Below are 17945 nucleotides of genomic sequence, written 5' to 3'. Positions count from 1 at the left end.
AACTTTAGCTCAGGTCCTGAGTTCAGGACCCATGTCGAGCTCTGTGCTGACAGCTCAGAGCTTGGAGCCTGCTTTGGATTCTGTGTCTCCCTCTCTGTCCCTCCCCTACTCATGCCCTGTCTCTCTCTCTCTCTCTCTTAAAGATAAATAAACATTAAAAAAAATTTAAAAATCACGATACAGAACAGTATGTATTGTATGCCATCATTTATGTAGAAAAAACAAGAATATGTAAACATAAATGCATGTATATGTGTTTCCATAACAGCCTGTCCCATGGTTAAAACAGCTCTTTCCCACCTCTTCCCACCTAAGGTGCTTTGTTGGGGACTGTGAGGTGCTTACCTCTTTTCTGAACAGCATTAAAATTCAATTTTTTAATTCAGTTTTTAAATTTCCATCTTCAGTGATATCCCAAGGACCTTATGAAAGATGCTAACAGTGTAATCTTCTAAAGTGATTATCTTGGTCATTCCACATTAGTTCAGTTGCCCTATGCCCTCCAACCTATTAGGAATGGTCCTATCTACATATTGGCTATTTCTGGAAAGTTACACAACATAGTACTAACAGTGGTTGCCAGTTGGCAGTGATTGAGAAGTAGGGGTGGATGGACACTTTTCATTTCGTATCTTTTTATGTGGTACCATTAGTATGTATGTATTATTCAAAAAATCATAAAATTGAAAACAAAAACACCAGAGGAATATTCTTATTGTTAAATCTTCACGTATAATTATGAAAGTTCATTAAGATATCTTTTTAAAAATGTATTTCTCATCAGTCACTCGTTATTATATCATTCTTTTTTTTAATCTTTATTTTTGAGACAGTGTGTGCATGTGCACATGTGTGTGAGCGGGGGAGGGGCAGAGAGAGAGGGAGACAGATTTAGAAGCAGACTCCGGGCTCTGAGCTGTCAGCACAGAGCCTGATGTGGGGCTTGAACCCATGAATGTCAAGATCATGACCTGAACCGAAGTCAGACTCTTAACCCACTGAGCCACCCAGGCACCCCATTATATCATTCTTTATATCCCTCATAATGCTTATTATCTGAAATGATCTTGGCTGTATTTGTTACTTGTATACTTTTGCACTGTCATTGGAATATAAGCTCCATGTTTTCAGGGATCTTGTTCATCAGTGCTTTGTTTCTATACATGTATATAGCATATAGTATTTGTTGAATAAGCAAATGAGCAAATGAGGGAATAACTGAAGGAAACCAGGCTGAGAGGAGTAGGAAGCAAGGCTGAGGAGGTAGACAGAAATCAGCTGATAGAAGGTGGTGATTCTGAAACTTTAAATATGTGTCAGAATCACCAAGTGAACCTTTATACCAGCTTGTAATAAAGTGGCAGATTCTTGGACCCTGAGATTCTGATTTAGTATATCTGTGGTAGAGCTCAGGAATCTGTATTTTAATAAGTTCCCTTGGGTGCAGGTGATCTGGAGATCCCACTTTGAATAACACCAATGCAGTCTTGACACAGTGTTCAGGAGGAATCACATCTATGATACCATTTCTGCTTAATACATCCCTAGGATGGAAGAGAAGTGATCATCATCCCATTTTACCAACCTAAGTGAGGCTTGCAAATGGAAGTACATTATCCAATGATACACATCTTGTGTATAAAGTATATTTTAATTTTTTTTAAGTTTATTTATTTTGAGAGAGAGAGAGCAAGCGAGAGCCAGCAAGTGCACAAGCAGGGGAAGGGCAGAGAGAGAGAAGGAGAGGAAGAGAATCCCAAGCTGTGCTGACAGCACAGAGCCTGATGCAGGGCTTGAACTCACAAACTGAGAGATCCTGACCTGAGCCGAGACCAAGAGTCAGATGTTTAACTGACTGAGCCACCCAGGTGCCCCTAAAATGCTTAAGTATCTGACCAGTCAGAATAAGGTGTGATGGCAGATAGCTCACCCTCACAGGACATTCACAAGGAGCCTTGGTGTTACCAAATGGATATGTGACTGCTCCTGTTTTTTGTTTGAATATATATATTTTCCCTAATGACTGATTCTTTCTGATGTATCTCAGGGAGGGCAATGAACCAGAGGAGACCACCCAGATCACGTATCGTGAGCTTCTGATCCAAGTGTGTCGATTCAGCAATGTTCTCCAAAAACAGGGTGAGTGCAGGGGTATGAGAAGGGGACTGGAGGGGACTGCCTAGGGATATCTGAGGACTTAGGGGAAGTAGACAAGGAATGGAAGGAATGTGGTACTAGGAGAACAGAAAAGGTCAGCTGTGCAGTGAGCAGTAGCTGAATGAGAAGGAGCAAGTAGCAACAGGAAGGGTACATGGTGCATGATGTGTGTCTTTTATTTGCAGGTATTCGGAAGGGCGACCGGGTGGCCATCTACATGCCCATGATACCAGAGCTCGTGGTGGCCATGCTGGCGTGTGCCCGCCTTGGGGCTCTGCACTCCATTGTGGTAGGAATTTGGGCTGGAAAAAGGGACCTAGTGGGGGATGGGGCTCTGGGGAGTTAGGGTGGGCCTGGATGATGAAGGAGCTTAAGAACCAAACTAAGGAGTTTAGAATGTTTGTTCCCTATCAGGTACCTAGTTTCTTCTAGGACCGTGGCTTAGAAACCCTGAAGGTTTTAAAAGTGTCTCTTTTCCTTGTTTACTCAGTTTCTAGGTCCTCCTCTCCCTTAGTCTTCCTTCTTTTCCCTAGTTTGCAGGCTTCTCTGCAGAGTCTCTATGTGAACGGATCCTGGATTCCAGTTGCAGCCTTCTTATCACTACAGGTGACTAATTCTCTCACCCCTTTTCCAGAACCTCCACACCTGAAGTTTTGGTCTCTAATTAGCTAGTTGGTATTTGTGACTGCTCAGCATAGAGGGTAGGCACTGCCTACCCTTACCTCCCGATTCCACCTCACATGACCCTCTCAGCTCAAATCAATTGGAAGAGCCAGAATCAAGAGGCCTACCTCAGGAAGGGCTCCATGAACATTGTGCTCACTAGGGATAAGGGGCTAGGAGTGTGATGCCTTTCTAAGTCCTGGAATGTCTATTTCTCCCCAAAGATGCCTTCTACAGGGGGGAAAAGCTTGTGAACCTGAAGGAACTGGCTGACGAAGCCCTGGAGAAGTGTCGGGAGAAGTAAGTGTGTTTGGTTGGCTACTGCTCTTGGTCAGCTGGGCCTTTCGCCAGTACCAGACTCCCTTTGTCCCTTCTATCCTAGATGGACATGGGTGGGTCCTGCCAAATTCTCTTTTGAGCAAGGCAGCCTACTACTTCAGGTTTTTCCTTCTAGGGGCTTCCCTGTGAGATGCTGCATTGTGGTCAAGCACCTGGGGCGGGCAGAGCTGGGCACAGGTGACTCTCCCAGCCAGTCTCCCCCCATTAAGAGGCCATGCCCGGATGTGCAGGTGAGTCTGGTACTGCTCTGCTCTCATCTAGGCTCAAATTGGCTCCCTCTTCCTGTCCAGGAAGTTCTTAATGTCCTTTGCTTCCTTATCATAATGCTGAGAGGATCTGGGAACAGTCCTAGGAATGCCTCCTCCTCTGGGGGATTTTGACCTTGAATGTCAGTAGGGAGTCTCTCGTACTGTGGGAACTTAGCAGGAGAGATTATAAGGGAGACTCTATGCTGGTTGGGGTATCCTGGTGGGCATAAGGGACCTTCAGGACTTGGGTATAGGTTAAAAATGGGCTTAGTCAACCATAATTTTAAAAAAAAAGAAAGAAAGAAATGGGCTATTTGGGTAACCGTATACTGGACTATGTCTTGGAATGGGCTACCTATGTGGTCCCACGATGGAAGGACCAGAATTTGGCCCTCAAGATATGGTCCTTGTTAGCTTTGGATCCAGCACTTTTAGTGGAAATGATGGAAAAGTCCAAAGGTCTAAGGGCATGAAGGATGAAAGCTCCAGGGTCCAGAAGGACAAAGCATTCCTGAGATTCTGTGACTTGAGGGGCCTTGCATGGTCATAGGGCTATAGTCCACTCTGGGGAGATTGGAGACCCCATTCAGCATTAGGGATTATGAGTGTATAGATGCTGGGAACAAGATCAGGAAAATATAGGTTGGGGAGCCTAAAGGAAAGGAGGCTCTGGGGAGATTGGAGACCCCAATCTGGGTCTCCACTCTGGGGAGATTGGAGACCCCATTCAGCATTAGGGATTATGAGTATATAGATGCTGGGAACAAGATCAGGAAAATATAGGTTGGGGAGCCTAAAGGAAAGGAGGCAGTAAAGGCTTGGAACACATTGACCCTTCCCTCCCACTTCCCTGTACACAGACCCTGCTCACCACCCTTTCCATGGGCTCTTAACAGGGTAAGCTGAAAGAGAAACCCAAACGCATCTGGCCCCAGGTATCCACCTCTGCACTGCCTTGGGTACTGCTTCTCTGCGTGTTTGTCTGTGTTTCCATCTGCTCTTTGCCTGTTTTCCCCATGGAGGTGGCTGCCAGTCCTAACCCCTTTCTGTCTGCCCCCTGGGGTCCTTTGCCATCTAAGTCACTCTGAAGAGTCATGAAACAAAATGCCTGTTGCTACCTCTCTGAACTGGCATAGAGCATGAATCTCAGAAAGGTAGCAACAGGCATCCCATTTCACTCCTGTTGCTTAGGACCTCTGTGGGAGAGATAACCAAGTAACTTGTCAGAAAGTTTTTACTATATACTTAGCTGGGGCAGAGCCCTGGGAGATAGGAGGAGAGCAAGTAGAGGAGGCACAGAACTTGACCTTAGGAATTCACCATCAAGTTGGGGATGAAAACCTCAGTTTTATATAGGACAACAGGGAAGAAAATTCCTAAATACCTTTATATAGTACTTTAGGATTTATAAACTGCACATAAACTCTCTGATATAATTAAGTGCTAGATTGACTAAAAATTACATTGTAGGCGATTCTGAGAAGGGAGATTCCTAAATGGGGGCTCAAAGCAGATTAGAATAGAGGGAAGACTAGACTTAGAGTCCAGAGACCAATTAAAAAAAAATTTTTTTTTAATGTTTTTATTTATTTTTGAAGGAGAGAGAGAGACAGAGCATGAGCGGGGAAGGAGCAGAGAGAGAAGGAAACACAGAATTTGAAGCAGGCTCCAGTCTCTAAGCTGTCAGCAGAGCCCAATGCGGGGCTTGAACCCACAAACTGTGAGATCATGACCTGAGCTGAAGCCGGACGCTCAACCAACTGAGCCACCCAGGCGCCCCTAGAGACCAATTTTTTAAAAATAAAGTTTATTTATTTATCTTGAGAGAGAGTAAGAAAGTGCAAGTGGGGGAGGCGTAGAGAGAGAGGAAGAGGGAAGGAGAGAAATCCAAGCGTACTCCACACTGACAGTGTAGAGCCTGATGTGCGGCTTAAACCCATGAACCATCAGGTCATGACCTGAGCCGAAGTCCAATGCTTAACCGACTGAGCCACACAGGCGGCCCCAGAGACTGATTTTTAGCTGTATGACCTTGAATAAGTTGCTTCTCCTCTCTGGGTTTCAGTTCCCTTATCAATAATGGAGAGATGATAATACATGCTTGAAAGGAAACCACTTCCTCTATTAAAACAAAACATAAAATTCATTATTCCTCTGAATTTTACCTTCCTTATAGGGTCTCTTACTCTAAGTCTTCTATTATTAACCCCTTTGGCTAAGGGTAAATATAATCTTTTTTTCTCTGTTCTCATAGCATGGTGGAGACAGATCTGATTCCCAGGGTATATTACTTTCCTTTTAAAAGTCAGGCAGAGACCTAAGACATTTCTCTTGAAAGAGGGTAACAAACTCAGTGGTTAGAGTATAGACTCTGGAGCCACACTACTTGGGTTCAAATCCTAGTGCTGTCACTTGCTACTGTGGAAACTTGGACAAAGTACTTAAGCTGTCTTGCCTCGGTTTCCCCATCTGTTGAATAATGATAATAATTGTTCCTACCTGATAGGGTTTTGTCAGTATATATAACGTTTTTGACACATAGTAACTATAAATGTTAGTTTTTATTGCTTTTTTTAAAATGTTTATTTATTTTTGAGAGAGAGAGTGTATGAACAGAGGAGGGGCAGAGAGAGAGGGAGACACAGAATCTGAAGCAGCCTCCAGGTTCTGAGCTGTCCACACAGAGCCCGACGTGGGGCTTGAACCCACAGACTGTGAGATCATAAACCTGAGCCAAAACCGGCCACTTAACCGGCTCGGCCACCCAGGCACCCCGTAGCTTTTATTGCTTTTAACTTAGCAGACAGCCTGGCATTTCTAAAAGGGAAACCAGAAAAGAAATAAGCTCCTATAATTCTTAATACCAGAGACCTTTAGGCCACAGGCTCTGAACTTTTGGTTCTTGGAAGTGAAAATAATCAGTTACCCAAAACCAAAGACCATAAGAGTAGGCTTACGAAGTCCAGGTTTATTGGTCTGATAATGGCAGTCAAAGCTGCAGAAATCTCGGGAGAGCTCTATACCCCATCATCCTTAAGCATTTTTCAAGGGAGCACTTGGCACAATTTGGAGGTACTCTTCTCAATCATGTCACCTATGAGCTTCCTCACGTTCCTCTCTCATACCTGGCAGTTGCCTTCCCTGAGGCTATCCTGGTCCAAGGACAAAGGCCAACTCCATTCTTACTTCAGAAAAATGAGATCTTTTCCTGGTTCAAAGCTCTGGGCCCTCATAGGCACACACCCAATTCACAACCAACGAGTTTGCACCACTAATTGAGCTCACCCTGCTTCCTGGTGCTGTTTATCGGTTCCACACCTGGAATACTGGCCCTTTTCACCCACATACCCACAAAGGAAACCATTTTGCAAGATTACAAGAATCTCCTCATTGCCACAGTGTAACTCTGCTTTGCCCTTACATGTACCTAGTGCCTTTTCTATGACAATTCAAACCAGTACTGTAGACAAGTACCATTTGCCCAAAGCAATACTGACACTCTTCTGCTTAAATACATTAATGCCCTCATCTCAAGTAGATCATTTGGCAGAAACAAAGTGCCCATGTGATAATGTATGTGTAGGCCCCTGTGGCTATTCCATTAAAAAATAAGGTGTGTTTTAGTGTTTTCTAGCTTGTGGGCAGTGTCTTTCTCTTGTTTCTTTTTCTTCTTCTTCTCCTTCTTCTTCTTCTTTTTAATGGTGCCTTATTCAGCCTGGGCTTGTCATTCTTGTGATGTTTATGTGCCAGAAACTTCAAATTCTCTAAAGTAAGGGGCAGGTTGTACAGAAAGAGATGAGTGGCTGGAGAATCATTTTATAATTTATCAAGGTATGTGTTTAACACTTGGGGGTTTTTAAACCAAATATGTACACAGTAAATTAGCATATAGCTATACATTGGGAATAGGGAGTAGGGTGTTTCTCTTACATGATCATGTCTACCTGCAAGCCAGGGCCATTGAACATACAAGAAGCTAATTAATATGAAAGGACTTTGTGATAGCTAAAGCAAACCCAAAACAGTTCCCATTATCACACCCTAAAATTTATGTCCTAGAGGAGTTCAGTGGAACTGAACTAACTTCTATCCTTCCTGACATTCATCAGTCTTTCCCACTCCAAAGGACAATTCAAGGTTTGATGTTTACCAGATAATGCCTTTTTCTTTTGATGTTCCCCAAATCCTGTGAGACCGTTAGGGAAAGAAGAATTATCCTCATTTTATTTATTTAAAAAAATTTTTTTTAAATGTTTATTTTTGAGAGAGAGCCGGCAAGGGGCAGAGAGAGAAGAGGACACAGAATCCAAAACAGGCTCCAGGCTCTGAGCTGTCATGTCAGCACAGAGCCCAATGCGGTGCTTGAACCCACAAACCATGAGATCATGACCTGAGCTGAAGTCGGATGCTTAACCTACTAAGCCACCCGGGTGCCCAGAACTGTCCTCATTTAAAAATGAACCGACTTTAGGTAAAGTGACTTGCCCAAGGTCATATGTAGTTAGGAAGTGGCAGAACCAGGATTGAGATCCAGTGTAATATTTGGACAAGTTCAGGGAATCTCAACTTCCCTTAGCACAGGGTAGACTCAGAAAGGTGGCTGTTTAGAGAGCTGATATAACTAGGAAAGTAAAATAGTTTCAAGGAGAGGCTAGAAAAATTTCAGGATAACAGATTCAGAAGTAGTTATCAAAGACACTCTAGTAGAGGGGGACACCCCTCTCCTGGGAGAAGTCCATGTTGGTCCTTTTCCACCAACGTAAAGCAGGTTTTGTGCTGAATGGAACCTCAAACAAATATGTCTGTGGGAAACCCATTGGTACCAGTGGTGTAAAGGCAGGGGTGGAGCTAGGGTACAAACCTGCAGATGTGGATAAGGTCTAGACATTCAGGAAAAGGCGCTTGGACCAAAAGCTGTTGACTTTTTTCAATACTAACAGGGCCAGGTGCCCGCTTCACCTGCAGTCTCTGACTAATTTTGCATTTCTGAATTGGGTGGTGTCTGCATCCCTGCTGATAAGCCACTAGTCCCATAAGTACATATGTTTATATGTAGGCCTGTGTGTGTATATTCATTCATCCAAAAAAAAAAAAATGTAGAGTATGTATTGAGTGCCAGGCATTTTGCTCACTGTTGGGGAGAAAGAAAGAAAGAGAGAGAGAGAGAGAGAGAGAGAGAGAGAGAGAGAGAGAGAGAGAGAAAGAAAGAAAGAAAGAAAGAAGTCAAACATGCCACTGCACTCATAGAGTTCACTATTTGGTTGGGAAGACAGTAATCAAGCAAATAACTAAATAAAATAACTGGAAATATGTACTGTATAGGAAAGAAACATGGTGTTGTGATCAAGAAAAGTAACAAGGGTGCGGATGGGGTTGGGAATCTACCAGATACTGTTTAGGGAAAACCCTTCCATGAAGGTGACATTTAAGCTACGAACTGAAGGATGAGAAGGGACCAACCAAGGTGCCCTCCTCAACCTGATACCACATAAGAGGAGCTCTGGAGTAGGGTGTTAGGAGTACCCAAGAAGCCTGGTGTTCTGCTCCTGTTCTCTGTTGCATTCCACCCTCACAGTTCCCTCCCTCCCAGCACCCCCACCTGGGGTTACTACCCCAATCCCAGGTGCCAGGTAGGTGGGTCTCTACTCCTATCTTGAGCTGTTACAGTTCTTCCCTGCCCATTCCTGTCTTCCTACCCCTGCAGATCTCCTGGAACCAAGGGATTGACTTGTGGTGGCATGAACTCATGCAAGAGGCAGAGGATGAGTGTGAGCCTGAGTGGTGTGATGCTGAGGACCCACTCTTCATCCTGTACACCAGTGGCTCCACAGGCAAACCCAAGGCAAGTATGTGCGTGTGTGCATGCGTGCGTACGTGTGTGTGTGTGTGTGTGTGTGTGTGTGTGTGTACTGTGTAGTGGTGAGAAATGAGTTTCTGAGGAAGAATGATGATACAGATTTTACTTTCTAATCCTGAGTTTGGGAACTGTCACATTACCTTTTCTAAATCAAATTAAGACATAAATCCTCGGGGAGACTGGGTGCCGCAGTCAGTTGAGCATCTAAATTTTTAAAAAAAATTTTTAATGCTTTATTTATTTTTGAGAGAGAGACAGAGTGTGAGCAGGGAAGGGGCCATGAGAGAGGGAAACACAGACTCTGAAGATGGCTCCAGGTTCTGAGCTGCCCACACAGAGTCTGATGTAGGGATTGAATCATGAACCGCGAGAGCACGACCTGAGCCAAGTCTGGAGCTTAACCAACTGAGCCACCCAGGCGCCTGAAGCATCCAACTCTTGATTTTGCCTCAGGTCATGATCCTGGGGTTGTGGGATTGAGCCCTATATCAGACTCTGTGCTGAACATGAGACTACTTAAGATTCTCTCTCTCTTTCTCTCCCTCTGCCCCTCTCCCCTACTTGCATTCTCTCTATTTAAAAAAAAAAAGAATTTGAAAAAGACATAAATCCTCAATCATTAAATGTTGATGCCCAGGGTGAGATAGTTTAGGTGGGGGCTTTCATGAGTGCCCAGAAAAGGAGAAAAGGATCAGTTCATGTATCTGACTGTTCCTTGTCTGTGCCCTGTGTTTTGATTGAAGGAGAGCTGTGCTGTGAACTCAAGGCCAGTGGAGATTGGCCACAGGGATTCTTACTGGACTCCTAGACTATGTCTCTTAGAGTTCAGTTCCTTCCACAAGTCACACTGTTAACAACTAGTCCTTCCCAGGGCACAGTGCGTGAGCCAGAAACAAAACTGATTTTTCCATCAACTTAAAAGATTTATCATCCTACCTTCCACTCACCTCATCCCTAAATTCTTCTCTCTATATGCTTGAATATCTCTTAGTGGGGCTTTAGAAGCACAGTTTTGGCCTCTTTTTCCTAGGGATGGGGTACTGGTAGAGGAAGCAAAGAAGATTATCTTCTTTTCCCACTCTCACTCTGTCAATGTGTAATTGAATGTGTGTGCATAAATATAAAACAGAGACACTGTTCGATGTGAGTGTTCTAGAAGTGCTCATGTGTGTGAAAGTGGTGGCTCAGAAATACCATTTTAGGGTATGGATATGAATGACAGGCTGACTATGCATGTGTATGGGTGTGAGATGGGAACATGGAGAAAAAGGGATAGAAGAGAGATGGATGCTATGAAAGGGGTGCTGGCAGGGCTAGAATCCCTGAGGAGGATCTTCCTCTAGCTCTGTCCTGTTTGGTGGTCTGTGGGGGTGAGCCCAAGGCCCCAACCTGAGGCCCTATTCTTCCTCCAGGGTGTAGTACACACTGTTGGGGGCTACATGCTCTATGTGGCCACAACCTTCAAGTATGTGTTTGACTTCCACGCAGAGGATGTGTTCTGGTGCACAGCAGACATCGGCTGGATCACCGGCCATTCCTACGTCACCTATGGGCCATTGGCCAATGGTGCCACCAGTGTTTTGGTGAGAAGGGAGCTGGGACTCAAGGATACTTGGCTTAGTTAGGGGATGGACAAGATGGTCATAGATGACAATCTCCCAAGGTCACTTGGTTTATGGACAGGGGTACTTACACAATGACCTGTTTCCTGGAGAAAGGGGAGTTCTGAGGGGGTTATATATACTGACTGGGAAGTTCTCTTGGTTTATCTGGTAAGGGAGTGAAGACATGGGTTTGTTAGAAGGGGCAAAATACTGAGCCTGAGGGTATGGTAGGGGAACTGAGGGACTGTTGGGAAGGGACTGGGAATGACCAGCCTTCACTGGGGTTAGTTTGAGGGGATTCCCACATACCCGGATGTGAGCCGCCTGTGGAGCATCGTGGATAAGTACAAGGTGACCAAGTTCTATACAGCACCCACGGCCATCCGCCTGCTCATGAAGTTTGGAGATGAGCCTGTCACCAGGTGAGACCCCCCTTCCTGGCTGCTGCCCCATGAGTGTTCCTCAGAGCTAGGTGCTGACCTTTGTGTAGTCTTTTCCATTCCATTGTTCCAACTCCTTGGCCTAGAATAGGGGAGGGGGCAGAAGAGCCTAGGCATGTTTTCCTGGTTCCCATTGGTACTCAGAGCCTTCCTCTTTCTCCACTCCCCTGCCCAAGGCATAGCCGGGCATCCTTACAGGTGCTAGGCACAGTGGGTGAACCCATTAACCCTGAGGCCTGGCTGTGGTACCACCGGGTGGTCGGTGCCCAGCGCTGTTCCATCGTGGACACCTTCTGGCAGACAGAGACAGTGAGTAAAGGATTCAGAAGGCTGGGGCTCAGGGACAGTGTGGGAAAACTGACTCAAACTCCTGATGTCTGACTTTCACAGGGTGGCCATATGCTGACCCCCCTCCCTGGTGCCACACCAATGAAGCCTGGTTCTGCTGTGAGTGTGGCTCCCCTGCCTAGTCCTAGGCTAAGCAGGAATAGAATCTCGAGACATTTGGCCTAGGCAGAGGGTGGGGAACTAGATTGATATGTGTGAGGAATCTGGGGCTCTGGGGATCCTTGGGAGAGGTAGAGAATTGAGTCAGAGTTGCCACATTCCTGTTCTTGAGTCCTGTCTCCTGCTTGCTTCTAGACCTTCCCGTTCTTTGGTGTAGCTCCTGCAATCTTGAATGAGTCTGGGGAAGAGTTGGAAGGTGAAGCTGAAGGTTACCTGGTAAGGCCCTAACCCTTGGATGTCTTTTAAGAGTTGGGGGAAAGAGTACTGCAACGAATGTTGTACTTTGCTTCAGAGTTTAGAACCTAATCTCTGTTGGTGGGTGCTTGTGGGTAAAGCTCCATGATTGAGAGTTTATCCTCTGCAGAGAGACCCTGGAGGAAATCCTTCTGGATACTTTGCCTGCCTCTCTGCCTTTTGGCCCACTTTGGCTCTTGAGGCCTCTGCTCAAAGATTCCTGATGATGCCTTTTTGGGTCCAGAAAACTTAGGCCCAACTCTTCCTTTGACAAATATTCTAGTGTGAAAGGAGTCTTTAAAACATAGTGGAAAATCATATAGGCTCCAGAGTCAACCTGCTTGGGTTCAAATCCTGGCTCTGCCCCTTCTGGGACCTCAGATAGGTGGCCTAGTACCTCTGAACCTTAAATTTCCTCATCTGTAATATAGGGTTATATAGTACCTTTGTCTCCTAAAGTTGCTGGATTGGTTAGATAACCCATGTGAAGGATTTAGCACAGAATCTAAGTTAGTGTTTAACAAATGTTAGATGTTGTGATTTTTGTACTAGTACTTGTAGGAAGATAACCTACCCCGCCCCCCTTCCATCCTACTTTACTAAGAGCAAGTTAGTTACAAGGGCAGGACATAAATCCAGACCTTTTGACTCTTAGCCTGGAAATTTCATGTATCTCATCAGTCTACTGCCACAGGATATTATTAATTGGGGCAATAATTATTTATTCATTTTTATGTGACTATCTTCACTTATATCAAACTGGACCTGATTTCCTGAGGAGACTCAAATTTACTAAATGCTTATCACTAATAGAACATTGTACTAGACAGGGGTGCCTGGATGGCTCAGTCGGTTAAGTCCAACTTCAGCTCAGGTCATGATCTCACAGTTTGTGAGTTCAAGCCCCGCATCGGGCTCTGTGCTGGCAGCTCGGAGCCTGGAGCCTGCTTTGGAATTTGACTCCCTCTTTGTCTGCCCCTCTCCTGCTCACACTATGTCTCTCAAAAAATAAAAATGTTAAAAAAATTTTTTTTGTAATAAAAAAAACATTGTACTAGACAGCTTCCACATATCATTAATTCAATCCTCCCAACAACTTTGGGAGGTTGAGATTATTTTCTCTGATTTACAGAAGAGGATCCTGAAGCTCAGAGAGGTAAAGTTACTAACCTGAGGTCACACAGTTAGTAAATGGTAGATCTGGGATTCTAAACCTGGATTGTCTATCTCTGAAGCCTGTACTTTGTTCTACTTCTCAGAAAGGGCATTCAAGCCATTTCTTCTCAGGTTTGGCAAGACTGTGATTGTCTTCCAGTGAGGCAGTGTAGCAGATGTGACCACTGTGCCTTTCTCACTCCCTAGGTGTTCAAGCAGCCCTGGCCAGGAATCATGCGCACAGTCTATGGGAACCATGAACGCTTTGAGGCCACCTACTTTAAGAAGTTCCCTGGGTACTATGTGACAGGAGATGGTGAGCCTTAGCTATCCCTTTCCCACACCTCCCACCAAGACATGTATCTTCCCCTTCCTTTTTCAGGAAGAGTTGGTTAGGGGTGAAGAGTAACAGAGAGAGGAACGTATTCTATGTGTCAGTGCCTAATATCCAGGCAGAGCTATACAGAAGACTGTAACAGCAGGTATGAGTGTTGTATGGAAAGTCTCAGCATGGAACCATCTGATTTGATATATGAGGAAAGAGGTTCTTGTTTCCATTGTTCCTGTGCTAAAAGAGATGGGGCATGCAGCAGAATGTATTATTATGTCATGTGCATCCTCATGTCTAGAGCCTGTGTTTGGCCATGACTCTATCCACCAATCCATTCATCCATAATGATTTATTACCTACTATGTCTAGGCACTGATCTAAGCACAGGGGATATTACCATGAATAAGGTAGACAAGGCCTCTGTTCACACGGGGCTTATATTCTAGCAAAGGGAGATAGACAATAAATACAGCAAACAAGTAAATAAGCTTATCTTAGTGACAAGTGCTATGAAGAAAAATAAACAGTGTTACAGGATAAAGGATGTCTGCAGGAATGGCCACCATACATGGGCTGGTGAGAGAAGGCTTCGTGGAAGTGATATTTGACCAGAGACCTATAGAGTGAGAAGGCAGCCAGGCATGGGAAAATTTTGGAGTAAGAGTGAGTGTTCTGTGCAGAGACATAAGCTTGAAATGTCTGAGGAGCAGACCAAAACCTGTGTGGCTGAAGTATAGTGAGCAAAGGGAAGGAAAGAATATTACATGAAGTTGGAGAGGTAGATAATGTAGGACCTTGTGGGTCATGGTGAAGACTTTGGATTTTATCCAAAATCCAAATGTGTACAATGGGGGAGACCTTTATGGGTTGTTAAGCAGACAAGTGACAAGAACTGGTTTATTGTTTAGAAAATAACTGATTTATGGAAAACAGACTTTAGGTGAGTATATTAGTTATCTGTTGCCATGGAACAAATTACCTCCAAACTTGGCGGCTTAAAATGACAGATATCTCACAATTTCTGAGGATCAGGAATTTGTTAGTGGCTTTGTCAGAAATTCTCATTGAGAGTCTCTCATGGGTTGCAGTGAAGCTGTTGGTTGGGGCTGCAGTCATTTGAAGGTTTAATTGAGCCTGGAGGACCTATTGCCAAGCTCACTCATGTGGCTGTTGGCAGCAGCCCTCAGTTCCTCACCTCTCCACAGGGCTACTCATGACATGGCAGCTGACTTCCCCCAGAGCATACAATCTGAGAGAATGCCACCAACATAGAAGCCACGGCGTCTTCTATAATCTAATGTCAGAAACGACATCCCATTACTTCTGCCAAATTCTGTTGATCATGCAGACTAACCCAAGTACAATGAGGAAGAGGACTACACAGAAGTCTGAATATCATCAGAAAGTGGAAATCAGTGTGGCTATCTTGGAGGCTGGCTACCATGGTATAGAAGCAGGAAGATTGTTAGGAGACTACTGCAGTGGGTGTAGCAGTTTGATAATATGGATCGTGTACCCTACTGTGAGGTATTTATCATGTTGTGTATTTCTTCTCTTTCTAGGCTGCCGACGGGACCGGGATGGCTATTATTGGATCACTGGAAGGATTGATGACATGCTGAATGTATCTGGTGAGGGCCAGGGACTGTTTTCCCTTCTCATTAGCACTACTTCCCCAGCAAGTCCCAGCTAAAGCCTTCCAAGAGAACCAGGATGTCCTTGGCCAAACCATACTTACAGTGCAGCATTCAGTTTTGGGTAGAGGTTTTGGAGGAAGAGTTATAAACACTGGAATGTGCTTAGAGGAGGGGAACCAGGGTGGTGGGACAACCAAAGCAGATCATGTGAGGAATGAATGAAGGGGCTTCCCCATTTGACCAGACCAGGACAGCCCTCTAGGCACAGATGGAACAGGGGCTGGGGTAGGGCATGGGATCTCTCTCATGGCACTTTCTTTCCCTTGACAAGGACATCTGCTGAGCACAGCAGAGGTGGAGTCAGCACTTGTGGAACATGAAGCTATTGCAGAGGCAGCTGTGGTCGGCCATCCTCATCCTGTGAAGGGCGAATGCCTCTACTGCTTTGTCACCCTGTGTGATGGCTACACCTTCAGCCCCACCCTCATCGAGGAACTCAAGAAGCAGAGTGAGAAGCCTCCCTAAGCAGGGACTGTAGGGACTGTCCTGATGGCCAAGTTACCACAGCAAGTTGTTGGGAAGAGGCTAGAGCAAGCTGCCCCCCAAACTATAAACCAGATCCTAGGGGGCCTTCGGGGCTGATTGCCACCTTCCCGTTCAGTCTCCTCTAGTCTCTCCACTAGGATAATAATGGCTGACATTTATAGAATTCTCTTTGCCACCACTGGGCTAAGTGCTTTAAATGCATTAATCCATTTTATACCTATAATCACCACTGTGAAATAGATCCTATTGTTACCTCATCCTAAAGATGAAGAAATTGGAGCTCAGAGAAGTTAAATCACTTGCCCAAGGCCACACTGCTAATAAAGTGGGATTTAAACTCTAGAAGGTGGATTCTTAGAGTTGGAGTTCCATGAAGGAAGACTGATACGAAATGAGATAGTAGAAGTGTGTTGAAAAGAGAGAAAGACCAGGGTGCCTGGGTGGCTTAGCCGGTTAAGTGTGTGACTCTTGATCTCAGCTTAGGTCTTGATCTCACGGTTGTGAGTTCAGGCCCCATGTTGGTTGGGCCCTGCACTGGGCTCCACACTGGGCATGGAGCCTACTTAAAAAAAGAGAGAGAGAAAGGCAGTGACTCTAAGAATGATTCTGTGGGCAGAGCCTTGAAGAGAAAATAGGTGGGGAACAAAGCCATGGTTTTGGGAGCCTGGCTAATGATACTGAAGAAATGCTTAATGATTTGTTGGTTACAGTTAGAGAAAAAATTGGCCCCATTGCCACACCGGATTATATCCAGAATGCACCTGGCTTGCCTAAAACCCGCTCAGGTATGTTCAAAGGCCTCAAGTGATTGGGTTTGGGATTGGCCAAGGCCTAGTGGTGGCAGAATGTGTGTGGATGGAAGCCATTTTGGCAGGGCTGGAGTGGGTCAGTGCTATCACCACATAACCAGAAGGCTGTGGTCCCCTAGGGAAAATTATGAGGCGGGTGCTTCGGAAGATTGCTCAGAATGACCACGACCTGGGGGACACGTCTACTGTGGCTGACCCAACTGTCATCTGCCAGCTCTTCAACCACCGCTGCCTGACCATCCAGTAAACAAGACCCTGCCCTTCACCCAGGCTTGCCCCTGCTTGGCTTTGCAAAGTTTTCCCATCCTCCCTGCCCCCATCCAGGAGTGCTGAGGGCCAGTGCAGACCCACACCACCTCTCTTGACCAGCTGTCTGGGACTGAGGACCAGCTTTGCCCCTGTGTGGAGGCAACTTCCTGTGGTTGCCAGATAGATAGGACATGGCCCAGGTTAGCATCAGCTTGCTGAGCCCCTAGACTTTAAGAGCCCTTGGAGCCCAGAACAGGACCTGAAGGTCATGTCCCTTACTCAAGTTAAGAATGTAGAGGACAAGTGAGGGCCTAGACTGAAGCAGGTAAGCAGCTCTGTAATCCTGTCAGCTCTCTCAGGAAGCACCACTACTTATCTTGGGTATGCATTTTCCCTTAGAAATGCCTGTTTGTGAGTCCCAGAACAATTATTATTTTTTAAAATACTTTGCTGGTTCTGTTCTGGATCTGAATTCCCTTTTGTGCCAGATGGCAGTGCTTTTCTGCCCATTTGCTTCAGGGGCTGTGCAGGCAGGCTCAGTTTCCAGAGGGTTTTCAGATTATCTGCTGCTTTGCTGGAGTAAATGTGTTTTGTTCTTAGGGCCAGAAGAGCTTATCTTCCTTGTCCTCTGTTCCCATCCTTCCATGAACAGTCCTTCCCATAAGAGACACTCCCAGATGAAATTCTTCTTGCTCCAGTCATTCTCAGGCCCTCTGGTTATAGGAATAAAGTCTGTGACCTTAAGAAGGCAGTGACTTGTTTTCTTAGGTGTCTTACAGACTGTGTACTTGCTAGCTGTTCTGATTTGTGTGGGGGATGGGAAAGGGAGTGGTTTTCCTCAGGCATACCCCAATATCCTATTTCCAGAACTTTTGGTTTGGGCAGATCTAGGCAGGGCTTCATTTATAGGCCCTTTGGCAAGCTCCTGAATTAAGCAGGAAAGCAACTAAAGCCAGTTCACACCTGTGATGTCCCATCATGGCTGCATTATTTCCTGAGCTCCTGCCAAGGGACCCTCTTCTCCGTATGATCCTATGGGAGCATTACTGAGTGACTAAAGATTGGAACTTCAAGGTTCTATCCTAGGGACTGGGGCTAGGGAGATTGATTACAGCCAAGTCATTTCCCCTGTTCTAATCCACTTTAAGTGTGCTGACCCAGATTATAGC

General features: G+C 45.4%; 1 protein-coding gene across 2 annotated transcripts in view; it reads left to right on the top strand.

Annotated features, from left to right (window-relative positions):
- ACSS2 (acyl-CoA synthetase short chain family member 2) overlaps nucleotides 1-17568 on the top strand; it is a 51468-nt gene extending 33900 nt beyond the window's left edge. Inside the window, exons 3-19 of one of the 2 annotated variants that reach the window (XM_043604687.1) lie at nucleotides 2048-2139; nucleotides 2343-2446; nucleotides 2691-2763; nucleotides 3045-3120; nucleotides 3275-3389; nucleotides 4304-4342; nucleotides 9112-9249; nucleotides 10677-10847; nucleotides 11157-11290; nucleotides 11485-11617; nucleotides 11699-11755; nucleotides 11951-12031; nucleotides 13412-13520; nucleotides 15098-15166; nucleotides 15504-15680; nucleotides 16429-16503; nucleotides 16647-17568. In XM_043604687.1, the coding sequence (XP_043460622.1) occupies nucleotides 2048-2139; nucleotides 2343-2446; nucleotides 2691-2763; nucleotides 3045-3120; nucleotides 3275-3389; nucleotides 4304-4342; nucleotides 9112-9249; nucleotides 10677-10847; nucleotides 11157-11290; nucleotides 11485-11617; nucleotides 11699-11755; nucleotides 11951-12031; nucleotides 13412-13520; nucleotides 15098-15166; nucleotides 15504-15680; nucleotides 16429-16503; nucleotides 16647-16774 (1771 nt within the window). In that variant the 3' untranslated portion in view covers nucleotides 16775-17568. The remainder of the gene's footprint in view (nucleotides 1-2047; nucleotides 2140-2342; nucleotides 2447-2690; nucleotides 2764-3044; nucleotides 3121-3274; nucleotides 3390-4303; nucleotides 4343-9111; nucleotides 9250-10676; nucleotides 10848-11156; nucleotides 11291-11484; nucleotides 11618-11698; nucleotides 11756-11950; nucleotides 12032-13411; nucleotides 13521-15097; nucleotides 15167-15503; nucleotides 15681-16428; nucleotides 16504-16646) is intronic. The other variant, XM_043604688.1, reaches the window with a different exon arrangement.
- Nucleotides 17569-17945: the final 377 nt, after the last annotated feature.

The sequence above is a fragment of the Prionailurus bengalensis genome, chromosome A3 (assembly GCF_016509475.1).
Source record: "Prionailurus bengalensis isolate Pbe53 chromosome A3, Fcat_Pben_1.1_paternal_pri, whole genome shotgun sequence".
NCBI classification, from domain to species: domain Eukaryota; kingdom Metazoa; phylum Chordata; class Mammalia; order Carnivora; family Felidae; genus Prionailurus; species Prionailurus bengalensis.
Note: the sequence above shows the minus strand (reverse complement) of the source record. Positions and strands in the feature narration are given on the sequence as shown.